At 41.7% G+C, this 22,500-nt stretch overlaps 1 protein-coding gene across 4 annotated transcripts in view; it reads right to left on the reverse strand.

The window, feature by feature from the left end:
- Positions 1 to 4,158: 4,158 nt before the first annotated feature.
- Positions 4,159 to 22,500, reverse strand: part of syk (spleen tyrosine kinase) — a gene marked incomplete at its 3' end in the record, with an annotated part of 40,147 nt that continues 21,805 nt past the window's right edge. For 3 of the 4 annotated variants that reach the window (XM_087790427.1, XM_087790430.1, XM_087790426.1), the window contains 6 exon segments: positions 4,159 to 4,271; positions 11,364 to 11,504; positions 11,559 to 11,748; positions 11,801 to 12,010; positions 15,550 to 15,709; positions 22,106 to 22,169. In XM_087790427.1, coding sequence (XP_087646553.1) covers positions 4,159 to 4,271; positions 11,364 to 11,504; positions 11,559 to 11,748; positions 11,801 to 12,010; positions 15,550 to 15,709; positions 22,106 to 22,169 — 878 coding nt within the window. 4 annotated transcript variants of the gene reach the window in all.

Here is a 22,500-nt window from a genome sequence, read left to right on the forward strand (position 1 = left end):
AATGACTGGAATAACAAGATAATATTATAATGACTGGAATAACAAGATAATATTATAATGACTGGAATAACAAGATAATATTATAATGACTGGAATAACAAGATAATATAATAATGACTGGAATAACAAGATAATATTATAATGACTGGAATAACAAGATAATATTATAATGACTGGAATAACAAGATAATATTATAATGACTGGAATAACAAGATAATATTATAATGACTGGAATAACAAGATAATATTATAATGACTGGAATAACAAGATAATATTATAATGACTGGAATAACAAGATAATATTATAATGACTGGAATAACAAGATAATATTATAATGACTGGAATAACAAGATAATATTATAATGACTGGAATAACAAGATAATATAATAATGACTGGAATAACAAGATAATATAATAATGACTGGAATAACAAGATAATATTATAATGACTGGAATAACAAGATAATATTATAATGACTGGAATAACAAGATAATATTATAATGACTGGAATAACAAGATAATATAATAATGACTGGAATAACAAGATAATATTATAATGACTGGAATAACAAGATAATATTATAATGACTGGAATAACAAGATAATATTATAATGACTGGAATAACAAGATAATATTATAATGACTGGAATAACAAGATAATATAATAATGACTGGAATAACAAGATAATATTATAATGACTGGAATAACAAGATAATATAATAATGACTGGAATAACAAGATAATATAATAATGACTGGAATAACAAGATAATATTATAATGACTGGAAGAACAAGATAATATTATAATGACTGGAATAACAAGATAATATTATAATGACTGGAATAACAAGATAATATAATAATGACTGGAATAACAAGATAATATTATAATGACTGGAATAACAAGATAATATTATAATGACTGGAATAACAAGGTAATATTATAATGACTGGAATAACAAGATAATATTATAGTGACTGGAATAACAAGATAATATAATAATGACTGGAATAACAAGATAATATTATAATGACTGGAATAACAAGATAATATAATAATGACTGGAATAACAAGATAATATTATAATGACTGGAATAACAAGATAATATTATAATGACTGGAATAACAAGATAATATTATAATGACTGGAATAACAAGATAATATTATAATGACTGGAATAACAAGATAATATTATAATGACTGGAATAACAAGATAATATTATAATGACTGGAAGAACAAGATAATATTATAATGACTGGAATAACAAGATAATATTATAATGACTGGAATAACAAGATAATATTATAATGACTGGAATAACAAGATAATATAATAATGACTGGAATAACAAGATAATATTATAATGACTGGAAGAACAAGATAATATTATAATGACTGGAATAACAAGATAATATTATAATGACTGGAATAACAAGATAATATTATAATGTCTGGAATAACAAGATAATATTATAATGACTGGAATAACAAGATAATATTATAATGTCTGGAATAACAAGATAATATTATAATGACTGGAATAACAAGATAATATTATAATGACTGGAATAACAAGATAATATTATAATGACTGGAAGAACAAGATAATATTATAATGACTGGAAGAACAAGATAATATTATAATGACTGGAATAACAAGATAATATTATAATGACTGGAAGAACAAGATAATATTATAATGACTGGAATAACAAGATAATATTATAATGACTGGAATAACAAGATAATATAATAATGACTGGAATAACAAGATAATATTATAATGACTGGAAGAACAAGATAATATTATAATGACTGGAATAACAAGATAATATTATAATGACTGGAATAACAAGATAATATAATAATGACTGGAATAACAAGATAATATTATAATGACTGGAATAACAAGATAATATTATAATGACTGGAATAACAAGATAATATTATAATGACTGGAATAACAAGATAATATTATAATGACTGGAATAACAAGATAATATTATAATGACTGGAATAACAAGATAATATAATAATGACTGGAATAACAAGATAATATTATAATGACTGGAATAACAAGATAATATTATAATGACTGGAAGAACAAGATAATATTATAATGACTGGAATAACAAGATAATATTATAATGACTGGAATAACAAGATAATATTATAATGACTGGAATAACAAGATAATATTATAATGACTGGAAGAACAAGATAATATTATAATGACTGGAAGAACAAGATAATATTATAATGACTGGAATAACAAGATAATATTATAATGACTGGAATAACAAGATAATATAATAATGACTGGAATAACAAGATAATATTATAATGACTGGAATAACAAGATAATATTATAATGACTGGAATAACAAGATAATATTATAATGACTGGAATAACAAGATAATATTATAATGACTGGAATAACAAAATAATATTATAATGACTGGAATAACAAGATAATATAATAATGACTGGAATAACAAGATAATATAATAATGACTGGAATAACAAGATAATATAATAATGACTGGAATAACAAGATAATATTATAATGACTGGAATAACAAGATAATATAATAATGACTGGAATAACAAGATAATATTATAATGACTGGAATAACAAGATAATATAATAATGACTGGAATAACAAGATAATATAATAATGACTGGAATAACAAGATAAATTAAATAATGACTGGAATAACAAGATAAATTAAATAATGACTGGAATAACAAGATAATATTATAATGACTGGAATAACAAGATAATATAATAATGACTGGAATAACAAGATAATATTATAATGACTGGAATAACAAGATAAATCAAATAATGACTGGAATAACAAGATAATATTATAATGACTGGAATAACAAGATAATATTATAATGACTGGAATAACAAGATAAATAAAATAATGACTGGAATAACAAGATAATATTATAATGACTGGAACAAGATAATATAATAATGACTGGAATAACAAGATAATATTATAATGACTGGAATAACAAGATAATATAATAATGACTGGAATAACAAGATAATATAATAATGACTGGAATAACAAGATAATATTATAATGACTGGAATAACAAGATAATATTATAATGACTGGAATAACAAGATAATATTATAATGACTGGAATAACAAGATAATATTATAATGACTGGAATAACAAGATAATATTATAATGACTGGAATAACAAGATAATATTATAATGACTGGAATAACAAGATAATATAATAATGACTGGAATAACAAGATAATATAATAATGACTGGAATAACAAGATAATATTATAATGACTGGAATAACAAGATAATATAATAATGACTGGAATAACAAGATAATATAATAATGACTGGAATAACAAGATAATATTATAATGACTGGAATAACAAGATAATATTATAATGACTGGAATAACAGATAATATTATAGTGACTGGAATAACAAGATAATATAATAATGACTGGAATAACAAGATAATATTATAATGACTGGAATTACAAGATAATATTATAATGACTGGAATAACAAGATAATATTATAATGACTGGAATAACAAGATAATATAATAATGACTGGAATAACAAGATAATATAATAATGACTGGAATAACAAGATAATATTATAATGACTGGAATAACAAGATAATATTATAATGACTGGAATAACAAGATAATATTACAATGACTGGAATAACAAGATAAATGAAATAATGACTGGAATAACAAGATAATATAATAATGACTGGAATAACAAGATAATATAATAATGACTGGAATAACAAGATAATATAATAATGACTGGAATAACAAGATAATATTATAATGACTGGAATAACAAGATAATATAATAATGACTGGAATAACAAGATAATATTATAATGACTGGAATAACAAGATAATATTATAATGACTGGAATAACAAGATAATATTATAATGACTGGAATAACAAGATAATATTATAATGACTGGAATAACAAGATAATATTATAATGACTGGAATAACAAGATAATATTATAATGACTGGAATAACAAGATAAATATAAATACAATCAAACAATGACTAAAATATAAAGACATAAAAATAAGTAAACATTCAAACATCAAAGACTCACTTGTACGTCCAGCAGCTCATCATCAGGTTGTAGATCTCAGGAGGACAATTCCTCGGAGCTTCCATACGATCTCCTCGTTCTATCATCTGGTTCACTTCGTTTCCCTTCATGCCCTGATCATAGTCCACATGTCAATCAAATACATTCATCATGTCAATCAAATACATTCATCATGTCAATCAAATACATTCATCATGTCAATCAAATACATTCATCATGTCTATCAAATACATTCATCATGTCAATCAAATACATTGATCATGTCAATCAAACAAAATTCATCATGTCAATCAAATACATTCATCATGTCAATCAAATACATTCATCATGTCAATCAAACAAAATTCATCATGTCAATCAAATACATTCATCATGTCAATCAAATACATTCATCATGTCAATCAAATACATTCATCATGTCAATCAAATACATTCATCATGTCAATCAAACAAAATTCATCATGTTCAATCAAATACATTCATCATGTCAATCAAATACATTCATCATGTCAATCAAATACATTCATCATGTCAATCAAATACATTCATCATGTCAATCAAATACATTCATCATGTCAATCAAATACATTCATCATGTCAATCAAATACATTCATCATGTCAATCAAATACATTCATCATGTCAATCAAATACATTCATCATGTCAATCAAACAAAATTCATCATGTCGATCAAATACATTCATCATGTCAATCAAATACATTCATCATGTCAATCAAATACATTCATCATGTCAATCAAATACATTCATCATGTCAATCAAATACATTCATCATGTCAATCAAATACATTCATCATGTCAATCAAATACATTCATCATGTCAATCAAATACATTCATCATGTCAATCAAATACATTCATCATGTCAATCAAATACATTCATCATGTCAATCAAACAAAATTCATCATGTCAATCAAATACATTCATCATGTCAATCAAATACATTCATCATGTCAATCAAATACATTCATCACGTCAATCAAATACATTCATCATGTCAATCAAATACATTCATCATGTCAATCAAATACATTCATCATGTCAATCAAATACATTCATCATGTCAATCAAATACATTCATCATGTCAATCAAATACATTCATCATGTCAATCACATGACTTCCTAAAATGTCACATGACTTCCTAACTTTTCACATGACTTCCTAACATGTCACATGACTTCCTAACATGTCACATGACTTCCTGACGTGTCACATGACTTCCTAACGTGTCGCATGACTTCCTAACATGTCACATGACTTCCTAACATGTCACATGACTTCCTAACATGTCACATGACTTCCTAACTTTTCACATGACTTCCTAACATGTCACATGACTTCCTAACATGTCACATGACTTCCTAACATGTCACATGACTTCCTAACTTTTCACATGACTTCCTAACATGTCACATGACTTCCTAACTTTTCACATGACTTCCTAACATGTCACATGACTTCCTTACTCTTCACATGACTTCCTAACATGTCACATGACTTCCTAACATGTCACATGACTTCCTGACATGTCACATGACTTCCTAACTTTTCACATGACTTCCTGACATGTCACATGACTTCCTTACTCTTCACATGACTTCCTAACATGTCACATGACTTCCTAACATGTCACATGACTTCCTGACATGTCACATGACTTCCTTACTCTTCACATGACTTCCTAACATGTCACATGACTTCCTAACATGTCACATGACTTCCTAACTTTTCACATGACTTCCTAACATGTCACATGACTTCCTAACTTTTCACATGACTTCCTAACATGTCACATGACTTCCTTACTCTTCACATGACTTCCTAACATGTCACATGACTTCCTAACATGTCACATGACTTCCTGACATGTCACATGACTTCCTAACTTTTCACATGACTTCCTAACATGTCACATGACTTCCTTACTCTTCACATGACTTCCTAACATGTCACATGACTTCCTAACATGTCACATGACTTCCTGACATGTCACATGACTTCCTTACTCTTCACATGACTTCCTAACATGTCACATGACTTCCTAACATGTCATATGACTTCCTTACTCTTCACATGACTTCCTAACATGTCACATGACTTCCTAACATGTCACATGACTTCCGTACTCTTCACATGACTTCCTAACATGTCACATGACTTCCTAACATGTCACATGACTTCCTGACGTGTCACATGACTTCCTGACATGTCACATGACTTCCTAACATGTCACATGACTTCCTTACTCTTCACGTGACTTCCTAACATGTCACATGACTTCCTAACATGTCACATGACTTCCTGACGTGTCACATGACTTCCTAACATGTCACATGACTTCCTTACTCTTCACATGACTTCCTAACATGTCACATGACTTCCTAACATGTCACATGACTTCCTGACGTGTCACATGACTTCCTAACTTTTCACATGACTTTCTGACGTGTCACATGACTTCCTTACTCTTCACATGACTTCCTGACATGTCACATGACTTCCTAACATGTCACATGACTTCCCAACTTTTCCCATGACTTCCTAACTTTTCACATGACTTCCTAACATGTCACATGACTTCCTTACTCTTCACATGACTTCCTAGCATGTCACATGACTTCCTAACATGTCACATGACTTCCCAACTTTTCCCATGACTTCCTAACTTTTCACATGACTTCCTGACATGTCACATGACTTCCTAACATGTCACATGACTTCCTGACGTGTCACATGACTTCCTAACTTTTCACATGACTTTCTGACATGTCACATGACTTCCTTACTCTTCACATGACTTCCTAACATGTCACATGACTTCCTAACTTTTCACATGACTTCCTAACATGTCACATGACTTCCTTACTCTTCACATGACTTCCTAACATGTCACATGACTTCCTAACTTTTCACATGACTTCCTAACATGTCACATGACTTCCTGACGTGTCACATGACTTCCTAACATGTCACATGACTTCCTGACATATCACATGACTTCCTAACATGTCACATTACTTCCTGACATATCACATGACTTCCTGACGTGTCATATGACTTCCTGACATGTCACATGACTTCCTTACTCTTCACATGACTTCCTAACATGTCACATGACTTCCTAACATGTCACATGACTTCCTTACTCTTCACATGACTTCCTAACATGTCACATGACTTCCTAACATGTCACATGACTTCCTGACGTGTCACATGACTTCTTTACTCTTCGCATGACTTCCTAACATGTCACATGACTTCCTAACATGTCACATGACTTCCTTACTCTTCACATGACTTCCTAACATGTCACATGACTTCCTGACGTGTCACATGACTTCCTAACATGTCACATGACTTCCTGACATATCACATGACTTCCTAACATGTCACATGACTTCCTGACATATCACATGACTTCCTGACGTGTCATATGACTTCCTGACATGTCACATGACTTCCTTACTCTTCACATGACTTCCTAACATGTCACATGACTTCCTAACATGTCACATGACTTCCTAACATGTCACATGACTTCCTAACATGTCACATGACTTCCTGACATATCACATGACTTCATAACATGTCACATGACTTCCTGACGTGTCACATGACTTCCTAACATGTCACATGACTTCCTGACATATCACATGACTTCCTAACATGTCACATTACTTCCTGACATATCACATGACTTCCTGACGTGTCATATGACTTCCTGACATGTCACATGACTTCCTTACTCTTCACATGACTTCCTAACATGTCACATGACTTCCTAACATGTCACATGACTTCCTTACTCTTCACATGACTTCCTAACATGTCACATGACTTCCTAACATGTCACATGACTTCCTGACGTGTCACATGACTTCTTTACTCTTCGCATGACTTCCTAACATGTCACATGACTTCCTAACATGTCACATGACTTCCTAACATGTCACATGACTTCCTAACATGTCACATGACTTCCTAACATGTCACATGACTTCCTTACTCTTCACATGACTTCCTAAAATGTCACATGACTTCCTAACTTTTCACATGACTTCCTAACATGTCACATGACTTCCTAACATGTCACATGACTTCCTGACGTGTCACATGACTTCCTAACGTGTCGCATGACTTCCTAACATGTCACATGACTTCCTAACATGTCACATGACTTCCTAACATGTCACATGACTTCCTAACTTTTCACATGACTTCCTAACATGTCACATGACTTCCTAACATGTCACATGACTTCCTAACATGTCACATGACTTCCTAACTTTTCACATGACTTCCTAACATGTCACATGACTTCCTAACTTTTCACATGACTTCCTAACATGTCACATGACTTCCTTACTCTTCACATGACTTCCTAACATGTCACATGACTTCCTAACATGTCACATGACTTCCTAACATGTCACATGACTTCCTTACTTTTCACATGACTTTCTGACGTGTCACATGACTTCCTTACTCTTCACATGACTTCCTAACATGTCACATGACTTCCTAACATGTCACATGACTTCCTAACATGTCACATGACTTCCTAACATGTCACATGACTTCCTAACATGTCACATGACTTCCGTACTCTTCACATGACTTCCTAACATGTCACATGACTTCCTAACATGTCACATGACTTCCTGACGTGTCACATGACTTCCTAACATGTCACATGACTTCCTGACATGTCACATGACTTCCTAACATGTCACATGACTTCCTAACATGTCACATGACTTCCTAACATGTCACATGACTTCCTAACATGTCACATGACTTCCTAACATGTCACATGACTTCCGTACTCTTCACATGACTTCCTAACATGTCACATGACTTCCTAACATGTCACATGACTTCCTGACGTGTCACATGACTTCCTAACATGTCACATGACTTCCTGACATGTCACATGACTTCCTAACATGTCACATGACTTCCTTACTCTTCACATGACTTCCTAACATGTCACATGTCTTCCTTACTCTTCACATGACTTCCTCACATGTCACATGACTTCCTAACATGTCACATGACTTCCTGACGTGTCACATGACTTCCTAACATGTCACATGACTTCCTTACTCTTCACATGACTTCCTAACATGTCACATGACTTCCTAACATGTCACATGACTTCCTGACGTGTCACATGACTTCCTAACTTTTCACATGACTTTCTGACGTGTCACATGACTTCCTTACTCTTCACATGACTTCCTGACATGTCACATGACTTCCTAGCATGTCACATGACTTCCTAACATGTCACATGACTTCCCAACTTTTCCCATGACTTCCTAACTTTTCACATGACTTCCTAACATGTCACATGACTTCCTTACTCTTCACATGACTTCCTAGCATGTCACATGACTTCCTAACATGTCACATGACTTCCCAACTTTTCCCATGACTTCCTAACTTTTCACATGACTTCCTGACATGTCACATGACTTCCTAACATGTCACATGACTTCCTGACGTGTCACATGACTTCCTAACTTTTCACATGACTTTCTGACATGTCACATGACTTCCTTACTCTTCACATGACTTCCTAACATGTCACATGACTTCCTAACTTTTCACATGACTTCCTAACATGTCACATGACTTCCTTACTCTTCACATGACTTCCTAACATGTCACATGACTTCCTAACTTTTCACATGACTTCCTAACATGTCACATGACTTCCTGACGTGTCACATGACTTCCTAACATGTCACATGACTTCCTGACATATCACATGACTTCCTAACATGTCACATTACTTCCTGACATATCACATGACTTCCTGACGTGTCATATGACTTCCTGACATGTCACATGACTTCCTTACTCTTCACATGACTTCCTAACATGTCACATGACTTCCTAACATGTCACATGACTTCCTTACTCTTCACATGACTTCCTAACATGTCACATGACTTCCTAACATGTCACATGACTTCCTGACGTGTCACATGACTTCTTTACTCTTCGCATTACTTCCTAACATGTCACATGACTTCCTAACATGTCACATGACTTCCTTACTCTTCACATGACTTCCTAACATGTCACATGACTTCCTGACGTGTCACATGACTTCCTAACATGTCACATGACTTCCTGACATATCACATGACTTCCTAACATGTCACATGACTTCCTGACATATCACATGACTTCCTGACGTGTCATATGACTTCCTGACATGTCACATGACTTCCTTACTCTTCACATGACTTCCTAACATGTCACATGACTTCCTGACGTGTCACATGACTTCCTGACATGTCACATGATTTCCTAACATGTCACATGACTTCCTAACATGTCACATGACTTCCTGACGTGTCACATGACTTCCTAACATGTCACATGATTTCCTAACATGTCACATGATTTCCTGACGTGTCACATGACTTCCTAACATGTCACATGACTTCCTAACATGTCACATGACTTCCTGACGTGTCACATGACTTCCTAACATGTCACATGATTTCCTAACATGTCACATGATTTTCTGACGTGTCACATGACTTCCTAACATGTCACATGATTTCCTGACGTGTCACATGACTTCCTAACATGTCACATGACTTCCTGACGTGTCACATGACTTCCTAACATGTCACATGACTTCCTGACATATCACATGACTTCCTAACATGTCACATGACTTCCTAACATGTCACATGACTTCCTGACGTGTCACATGACTTCCTAACATGTCACATGATTTCCTGACGTGTCACATGACTTCCTGACGTGTCACATGACTTCCTAACATGTCACATGATTTCCTAACATGTCACATGATTTCCTGACGTGTCACATGACTTCCTAACATGTCACATGACTTCCTAACATGTCACATGATTTCCTGACGTGTCACATGACTTCCTAACATGTCACATGACTTCCTGACATATCACATGACTTCCTAACATGTCACATGACTTCCTAACATGTCACATGACTTCCTGACATGTCACATGATTTCCTGACGTGTCACATGACTTCCTAACATGTCACATGACTTCCTGACATATCACATGACTTCCTGACATGTCACATGACTTCCTAAAATGTCACATGACTTCCTGACGTTTCATATGACTTCCTAATGTGTCACATGACTTCCTGACATGTCACATGACCTGACCTTGTAGGGCTTCTGGCCGTACGAGTAGGCCTCCCACATGAGGACCCCGAAGCTCCACACGTCGCTCTTGGACGAGAAGGTGAAGAAGTTCATGCACTCCGGGGCGTACCACTTGACCGGCCACTTCCCATGAGCCTTCGCCTGAAGAGGGTCACACGTCAGGGGTCGAAGGTCAAGTGGACCGGGGGTTCTCACCTTGTAGTAGTTCTGCTCGTCCCCGATGACCTTAGAAAGTCCGAAGTCGCTGATCTTGGCGTAATGTTGCGACACCAGCAGGACGTTCCTCGCCGCCAGGTCCCGGTGCACGAAGTTGTTCTCCTCCAGGTACTTCATGCCGCACGCCACCTGGTGCACCAGCTCCGTCATGTTCTTCACCGTGGTCTCCCTGAGGGCGCAGGGTTTAGACGCCAGGACCCCGGACCAGGAGCCGCACCCACCTGTTCTTCTGCAGGAACTTGTGCAGCGGACCGAGCTCGGCCAGTTCCATCACCAGCATCAGACTCTCGGCCTCGCAGATGCCGATCATCCTCACGATGTACGGGTTGTCCAGACGCTGCATCACGTCGGCCTCGCGCAGCATCTCGTCGCGCACCGCAGGATTGTTGTCGTCGTTCTTCAGGATCTTCACGGCCACGGCCTTCTCCTTCCTGGAGGTCAAGGACATGAAGAGGGTCATCAGTGCCACAGACGTGGAGGTACGGAGGGTCATCAGTGCCAAAGTCATGGCTGTAGGGAGGGTCATCAGTGCCAAAGTCACGGAGGTACGGAGAGTCATCAGTGCCAAAGTCATAGAGGTACGGAGGGTCATCAGTGCCAAAGTCATGGCTGTAGGGAGGGTCATCAGTGCCAAAGTCACGGAGGTACGGGGGGTCATCAGTGCCAAAGTCATGGCTGTAGGGAGGGTCATCAGTGCCAAAGTCACGGAGGTACGGAGGGTCATCAGTGCCAAAGTCATGGAGGTACGGAGAGTCATCATTGCCAAAGTCATAGAGGTACGGAGGGTCATCAGTGCCAAAGTCATGGAGGTACGGAGAGTCATCAGTGCCAAAGTCATGGAGGTACGGAGGGTCATCAGTGCCAAAGCCACGGACGTACGGAGAGTCATCAGTGCCAAAGTCATGGAGGTACGGAGAGTCATCATTGCCAAAGTCATAGAGGTACGGAGGGTCATCAGTGCCAAAGTCATGGAGGTACGGAGGGTCATCAGTGCCAAAGTCATGGAGGTACGGAGAGTCATCATTGCCAAAGTCATAGAGGTACGGAGGGTCATCAGTGCCAAAGTCATAGAGGTACGGAGGGTCATCAGTGCCAAAGTCATGGAGGTACGGAGGGTCATCAGTGCCAAAGTCATGGAGGTACGGAGAGTCATCATTGCCAAAGTCATAGAGGTACGGAGGGTCATCAGTGCCAAAGTCATGGAGGTACGGAGAGTCATCAGTGCCAAAGTCATGGAGGTACGGAGGGTCATCAGTGCCAAAGCCACGGACGTACGGAGAGTCATCAGTGCCAAAGTCATAGAGGTACGGAGGGTCATCAGTGCCAAAGTCATGGAGGTATGGAGAGTCATCAGTGCCAAAGTCATGGAGGTACGGAGGGTCATCAGTGCCAAAGTCATAGAGGTACGGAGAGTCATCAGTGCCAAAGTCATGGAGGTACGGAGGGTCATCAGTGCCAAAGTCACGGAGGTACGGGGGGTCATCAGTGCCAAAGTCATGGAGGTACGGAGAGTCATCAGTGCCAAAGTCATGGAGGTACGGAGGGTCATCAGTGCCAAAGTCATGGAGGTACGGAGAGTCATCAGTGCCAAAGTCATGGAGGTACGGAGGGTCATCAGTGCCATAGTCATGGAGGTACGGAGGGTCATCAGTGCCAAAGTCATGGAGGTACGGAGAGTCATCAGTGCCAAAGTCATGGAGGTACGGAGAATCATCAGTGCCAAAGTCATGGAGGTACGGAGAATCATCAGTGCCAAAGTCATGGAGGTACGGAGAATCATCAGTGCCAAAGTCATGGAGGTACAGACGGTCATCAGTGCCAAAGTCATGGAGGTACGGAGGGTCATCAGTGCCAAAGTCATGGAGGTACGGAGAGTCATCAGTGCCAAAGTCATGGAGGTACGGAGAGTCATCAGTGCCAAAGTCATGGAGGTACGGAGGGTCATCAGTGCCAAAGTCATGGAGGTACGGAGAGTCATCAGTGCCAAAGTCATGGAGGTACGGAGGGTCATCAGTGCCAAAGTCATGGAGGTACGGAGGGTCATCAGTGCCATAGTCATGGAGGTACGGAGGGTCATCAGTGCCATAGTCATGGAGGTACGGAGGGTCATCAGTGCCAAAGTCATGGAGGTACGGAGAGTCATCAGTGCCAAAGTCATGGAGGTACAGAGGGTCATCAGTGCCAAAGTCATGGAGGTACGGAGAGTCATCAGTGCCAAAGTCATGGAGGTACAGAGGGTCATCAGTGCCACAGTGTTGACTTGAATCATTGTGTTTTAAAGAAACATAAACATGTAGTTTTTTATTATAATTCCAATCATCCAACAACACACTTGTTGGTATAATAATGATAGAACCTCCAGACTGAAGCAACAGATCACAGATCAAACTCTCAGCCAATCATGTGACTCACAGACGATCATGTGACTCACAGACGATCATGTGACTCACAGACGATCATGTGACTCACAGACGATCATGTGACGAGCATACGATCATGTGACGATCAGACGATCATGTGACGATCAGACGATCATGTGACGAGCATACGATCATGTGACGATCAGACGATCATGTGACGAGCAGACGATCATGTGACGATCAGACGATCATGTGACGAGCAGACGATCATGTGACGAGCAGACGATCATGTGACGATCAGACGATCATGTGACGATCAGACGATCATGTGACGAGCAGACGATCATGTGACGATCAGACGATCATGTGACGAGCAGACGATCATGTGACGATCAGACGATCATGTGACGATCAGACGATCATGTGACTCACAGACGATCATGTGACTCACAGACGATCATGTGACGATCAGACGATCATGTGACGATCAGACGATCATGTGACTCACAGACGATCATGTGACTCACAGACGATCATGTGACTCACAGACGATCATGTGACTCACAGACGATCATGTGACGATCAGACGATCATGTGACGATCAGACGATCATGTGACGACAGACGATCATGTGACGATCAGACGATCATGTGACGATCAGACGATCATGTGACGATCAGACGATCATGTGACGATCAGACGATCATGTGACGACAGACGATCATGTGACGACAGACGATCATGTGACGACAGACGATCATGTGACGACAGACGATCATGTGACGACAGACGATCATGTGACGACAGACGATCATGTGACGACAGACGATCATGTGACGATCAGACGATCATGTGACGACAGACGATCATGTGACGACAGACGATCATGTGACGATCAGACGATCATGTGACTCACAGACGATCATGTGACCATCAGACGATCATGTGACGACAGACGATCATGTGACGACAGACGATCATGTGACTCACAGACGATCATGTGACGATCAGACGATCATGTGACTCACAGACGATCATGTGACTCACAGACGATCATGTGACTCACAGACGATCATGTGACTCACAGACGATCATGTGACTCACAGACGATCATGTGACTCACAGACGATCATGTGACTCACAGACGATCATGTGACTCACAGACGATCATGTGACGATCAGACGATCATGTGACTCACAGACGATCATGTGACTCACAGACGATCATGTGACTCACAGACGATCATGTGACTCACAGACGATCATGTGACTCACAGACGATCATGTGACTCACAGACGATCATGTGACCCACAGACGATCATGTGACTCACAGACGATCATGTGACGACAGACGATCATGTGACGACGTCGCCAACATTTTCATATTGATTTAAAAAATGTATTTTTGAATTATTTGAGTTAAAATGTGAAACTTTTTGTGTAAAGAAATATTTTTGTATTATTTTTATATATATATATATTTTTATTACTCTAATAAAAAAGAAATTAAAGTAAAAAAAATGAATATTTGAAAAAACATTTAATTAAAAAAATAAATGTTAATAAAATTGTGAACTAACATGTAAAATAGTGATGCTGAGTGACAGACCTGCGGGTCTTGTAGACTCCTCTCAAGACGGTGCCGAAGTTCCCTGAACCCAACTCTCCGTCCTCCAGGTACAGGTGAGTCCGGTCCACGGTGGATCCTCGCAGCTGGTCTGGATCCTCGTAAGGATTGTACAGGTCTGTGTCCATCGGCATCAACTCTGCTGCAACACAATCAACACAATCAACACAATCACACACGTGTGACGCGTGTGTGCTGAGGTGTGCGACATGCAACACAATCACACACGTGTGACGCGTGTGTGCTGAGGTGTGCGACATGCAACACAATCACACACACACATGTGACACGTGTGTGCTGAGGTGTGCGACATGCAACACAATCACACACACACATGTGACACGTGTGTGCTGAGGTGTGCGACATGCAGCACAATCACACACACACGTGTGACGCGTGTGTGCTGAGGTGTGCGACATGCAACACAATCACACACGTGTGACGCGTGTGTGCTGAGGTGTGCGACATGCAACACAATCACACATGTGTGACGCGTGTGTGCTGAGGTGTGCGACATGCAACACAATCACACACGTGTGACGCGTGTGTGCTGAGGTGTGCGACATGCAACACAATCACACATGTGTGACGCGTGTGTGCTGAGGTGTGCGACATGCAACACAATCACACACGTGTGACACGTGTGTGCTGAGGTGTGCGACATGCAACACAATCACACATGTGTGACGCGTGTGTGCTGAGGTGTGCGACATGCAACACAATCACACACGTGTGACGCGTGTGTGCTGAGGTGTGCGACATGCAACACAATCACACACATGTGACGCGTGTGTGCTGAGGTGTGCGACATGCAACACAATCACACACGTGTGATGCGTGTGTGCTGAGGTGTGCGACATGCAACACAATCACACACGTGTGACGCGTGTGTGCTGAGGTGTGCGACATGCAACACAATCACACACATGTGACGCGTGTGTGCTGAGGTGTGCGACATGCAACACAATCACACACGTGTGACGCGTGTGTGCTGAGGTGTGCGACATGCAACACAATCACACACGTGTGACGCGTGTGTGCTGAGGTGTGCGACATGCAACACAATCACACACACACATGTGACGCGTGTGTGCTGAGGTGTGCGACATGCAGCACAATCACACACGTGTGACGCGTGTGTGCTGAGGTGTGCGACATGCAACACAATCACACACGTGTGACGCGTGTGTGCTGAGGTGTGCGACATGCAACACAATCACACACGTGTGACGCGTGTGTGCTGAGGTGTGCGACATGCAACACAATCACACACGTGTGACGCGTGTGTGCTGAGGTGTGCGACATGCAACACAATCACACACGTGTGACACGTGTGTGCTGAGGTGTGCGACATGCAACACAATCACACACGTGTGACGCGTGTGTGCTGAGGTGTGCGACATGCAACACAATCACACACGTGTGACGCGTGTGTGCTGAGGTGTGCGACATGCAACACAATCACACACGTGTGACGCGTGTGTGCTGAGGTGTGCGACATGCAACACAATCACACACACACATGTGACGCGTGTGTGCTGAGGTGTGCGACATGCAACACAATCACACACGTGTGACGCGTGTGTGCTGAGGTGTGCGACATGCAACACAATCACACACACACATGTGACGCGTGTGTGCTGAGGTGTGCGACATGCAACACAATCACACACGTGTGACGCGTGTGTGCTGAGGTGTGTGACATGCAACACAATCACACACGTGTGACGCGTGTGTGCTGAGGTGTGCGACATGCAACACAATCACACACATGTGACGCGTGTGTGCTGAGGTGTGCGACATGCAACACAATCACACACGTGTGACGCGTGTGTGCTGAGGTGTGCGACATGCAACACAATCACACACGTGTGACGCGTGTGTGCTGAGGTGTGCGACATGCAACACAATCACACACGTGTGACGCGTGTGTGCTGAGGTGTGCGACATGCAACACAATCACACACACACATGTGACGCGTGTGTGCTGAGGTGTGCGACATGCAACACAATCACACACGTGTGACGCGTGTGTGCTGAGGTGTGCGACATGCAACACAATCACACACACACATGTGACGCGTGTCTGCTGAGGTGTGCGACATGCAACACAATCACACACGTGTGACGCGTGTGTGCTGAGGTGTGTGACATGCAACACAATCACACACGTGTGACGCGTGTGTGCTGAGGTGTGCGACATGCAACACAATCACACACATGTGACGCGTGTGTGCTGAGGTGTGCGACATGCAACACAATCACACACGTGTGACGCGTGTGTGCTGAGGTGTGCGACATGCAACACAATCACACACATGTGACGCGTGTGTGCTGAGGTGTGCGACATGCAACACAATCACACACATGTGACGCGTGTGTGCTGAGGTGTGCGACATGCAACACAATCACACACATGTGACGCGTGTGTGCTGAGGTGTGCGACATGCAACACAATCACACACGTGTGACGCGTGTGTGCTGAGGTGTGCGACATGCAACACAATCACACACATGTGACGCGTGTGTGCTGAGGTGTGCGACATGCAACACAATCACACATGTGTGACGCGTGTGTGCTGAGGTGTGCGACATGCAACACAATCACACACCTGTGACGCGTGTGTGCTGAGGTGTGCGACATGCAACACAATCACACACGTGTGACGCGTGTGTGCTGAGGTGTGCGACATGCAACACAATCACACATGTGTGACGCGTGTGTGCTGAGGTGTGCGACATGCAACACAATCACACACGTGTGACGCGTGTGTGCTGAGGTGTGCGACATGCAACACAATCACACACCTGTGACGCGTGTGTGCTGAGGTGTGCGACATGCAACACAATCACACACGTGTGACGCGTGTGTGCTGAGGTGTGCGACATGCAACACAATCACACACGTGTGACGCGTGTGTGCTGAGGTGTGCGACATGCATCACAATCACACACGTGTGACGCGTGTGTGCTGAGGTGTGTGACATGCAACACAATCACACACGTGTGACGCGTGTGTGCTGAGGTGTGCGACATGCAACACAATCACACACGTGTGACGCGTGTGTGCTGAGGTGTGCGACATGCAACACAATCACACACGTGTGACGCGTGTGTGCTGAGGTGTGCGACATGCAACACAATCACACACGTGTGACGCGTGTGTGCTGAGGTGTGCGACATGCAACACAATCACACACGTGTGACGCGTGTGTGCTGAGGTGTGCGACATGCAACACAATCACACACGTGTGACGCGTGTGTGCTGAGGTGTGCGACATGCAACACAATCACACACGTGTGACGCGTGTGTGCTGAGGTGTGCGACATGCAACACAATCACACACGTGTGACGCGTGTGTGCTGAGGTGTGCGACATGCAACACAATCACACACGTGTGACGCGTGTGTGCTGAGGTGTGCGACATGCAACACAATCACACACGTGTGACGAGTGTGTGCTGAGGTGTGCGACATGCAACACAATCACACACGTGTGACGCGTGTGTGCTGAGGTGTGCGACATGCAACACAATCACACACGTGTGACGCGTGTGTGCTGAGGTGTGCGACATGCAACACAATCACACACGTGTGACGCGTGTGTGCTGAGGTGTGCGACATGCAACACAATTACACACCTGTGACGCGTGTGTGCTGAGGTGTGCGACATGCAACACAATCACACACGTGTGACGCGTGTGTGCTGAGGTGTGCGACATGCAACACAATCACACACGTGTGACGCGTGTGTGCTGAGGTGTGCGACATGCAACACAATCACACACGTGTGACGCGTGTGTGCTGAGGTGTGCGACATGCAACACAATCACACACGTGTGACGAGTGTGTGCTGAGGTGTGCGACATGCAACACAATCACACACGTGTGACGCGTGTGTGCTGAGGTGTGCGACATGCAACACAATCACACACGTGTGACGCGTGTGTGCTGAGGTGTGCGACATGCAACACAATCACACACGTGTGACGCGTGTGTGCTGAGGTGTGCGACATGCAACACAATCACACACGTGTGACGCGTGTGTGCTGAGGTGTGCGACATGCAACACAATCACACACGTGTGACGCGTGTGTGCTGAGGTGTGCGACATGCAACACAATCACACACGTGTGACGCGTGTGTGCTGAGGTGTGCGACATGCAACACAATCACACACCTGTGACGCGTGTGTGCTGAGGTGTGCGACATGCAACACAATCACACACGTGTGACGCGTGTGTGCTGAGGTGTGCGACATGCAACACAATCACACACGTGTGACGCGTGTGTGCTGAGGTGTGCGACATGCAACACAATCACACACGTGTGACGCGTGTGTGCTGAGGTGTGCGACATGCAACACAATCACACACGTGTGACACGTGTGTGCTGAGGTGTGCGACATGCAACACAATCACACACGTGTGACGCGTGTGTGCTGAGGTGTGCGACATGCAACACAATCACACACGTGTGACGCGTGTGTGCTGAGGTGTGCGACATGCAACACAATCACACACGTGTGACGCGTGTGTGCTGAGGTGTGCGACATGCAACACAATCACACACGTGTGACGCGTGTGTGCTGAGGTGTGCGACATGCAACACAATCACACACCTGTGACGCGTGTGTGCTGAGGTGTGCGACATGCAACACAATCACACACGTGTGACGCGTGTGTGCTGAGGTGTGCGACATGCAACACAATCACACACGTGTGACGCGTGTGTGCTGAGGTGTGCGACATGCAACACAATCACACATGTGTGACGCGTGTGTGCTGAGGTGTGCGACATGCAACACAATCACACACGTGTGACGCGTGTGTGCTGAGGTGTGCGACATGCAACACAATCACACACCTGTGACGCGTGTGTGCTGAGGTGTGCGACATGCAACACAATCACACACGTGTGACGCGTGTGTGCTGAGGTGTGCGACATGCAACACAATCACACACGTGTGACGCGTGTGTGCTGAGGTGTGCGACATGCAACACAATCACACACGTGTGACGAGTGTGTGCTGAGGTGTGCGACATGCAACACAATCACACACGTGTGACGCGTGTGTGCTGAGGTGTGCGACATGCAACACAATCACACACGTGTGACGCGTGTGTGCTGAGGTGTGCGACATGCAACACAATCACACACCTGTGACGCGTGTGTGCTGAGGTGTGCGACATGCAACACAATCACACACGTGTGACGCGTGTGTGCTGAGGTGTGCGACATGCAACACAATCACACACGTGTGACGCGTGTGTGCTGAGGTGTGCGACATGCAACACAATCACACACGTGTGACGCGTGTGTGCTGAGGTGTGCGACATGCAACACAATCACACACGTGTGACACGTGTGTGCTGAGGTGTGCGACATGCAACACAATCACACACGTGTGACGCGTGTGTGCTGAGGTGTGCGACATGCAACACAATCACACACGTGTGACGCGTGTGTGCTGAGGTGTGCGACATGCAACACAATCACACACACACATGTGACGCGTGTGTGCTGAGGTGTGCGACATGCAGCACAATCACACACACACATGTGACGCGTGTGTGCTGAGGTGTGCGACCATGTTTGTGTGTGTATTTGTGCGTCTACCCTGAGGTATGTGAACATATTTTATTTGTGTGTCCATCCTGCGCTTGTGTGTGCATCTCAGTGTGTGTTCATAGATCTGACTGTGTGTTTGTCACTTTGTGTAACTGGAAGAGTTGTGTGTTTATCTTCCTCTCACTCGAGAACAAAATTCAATAAATCGCATCATCATGTGAATTTGTTTTGAAGCAAATTTGAACACACACAGAAACACACAACTTTGAACACATGTGAACACAACTTTGAACACACACAGAAACACACAACTTTGAACACATGTGAACACAACTTTGAACACACACAGAAACACACAACTTTGAACACATGTGAACACAACTTTGAACACACACAGAAACACACAACTTTGAACACATGTGAACACAACTTTGAACACACACGGAAACACACAACTTTGAACACATGTGAACACAACTTTGAACACACACATGCACACACAACTTTGAACACATGTGAACACAACTTTGAACACACACGGAAACACACAACTTTGAACACATGTGAACACAACTTTGAACACACACATGCACACACAACTTTGAACACATGTGAACACAACTTTGAACACACACAGAAACACACAACTTTGAACACATGTGAACACAACTTTGAACACACACGGAAACACACAACTTTGAACACATGTGAACACAACTTTGAACACACACATGCACACACAACTTTGAACACATGTGAACACAACTTTGAACACACACGGAAACACACAACTTTGAACAAATGTGAACACAACTTTGAACACACACGGAAACACACAACTTTGAACAAATGTGAACACAACTTTGAACACACAATTTTGAACACACAACTTTGAACACACAATTTTGAGCACACGTGCACACACAACATTGAACACACACAACATTGAACACACACAAGTGTGTACCTTGACTTCTGGGTACTTTGTGTTGATACAGGTTGTCGGAGGTGTCGTGTCGAAACAATGGAAACTGAGTCAGAAAAACATTTGTTGATTTTTAATTCAATCAAAATAAGTCGAATGATTGACACATGAAGTCGAATGATTGACACATGAAGTCGAATGATTGACACATGAAGTCAAATGATTGACACATGAAGTCGAATGATTGACACATGAAGTCGAATGATTGACACATGAAGTTGATTGATTGACACATGAAGTCAAATGATTGACACATGAAGTCGAATGATTGACACATGAAGTCGAATGATTGACACATGAAGTCGAATGATTGACACATGAAGTCGAATGATTGACACATGAAGTCAAATGATTGACACATGAAGTCGAATGATTGA

This window comes from Callionymus lyra, chromosome 5 (assembly GCF_982586985.1).
Source record: "Callionymus lyra chromosome 5, fCalLyr1.hap1.1, whole genome shotgun sequence".
NCBI classification, from domain to species: Eukaryota; Metazoa; Chordata; class Actinopteri; order Syngnathiformes; family Callionymidae; genus Callionymus; species Callionymus lyra.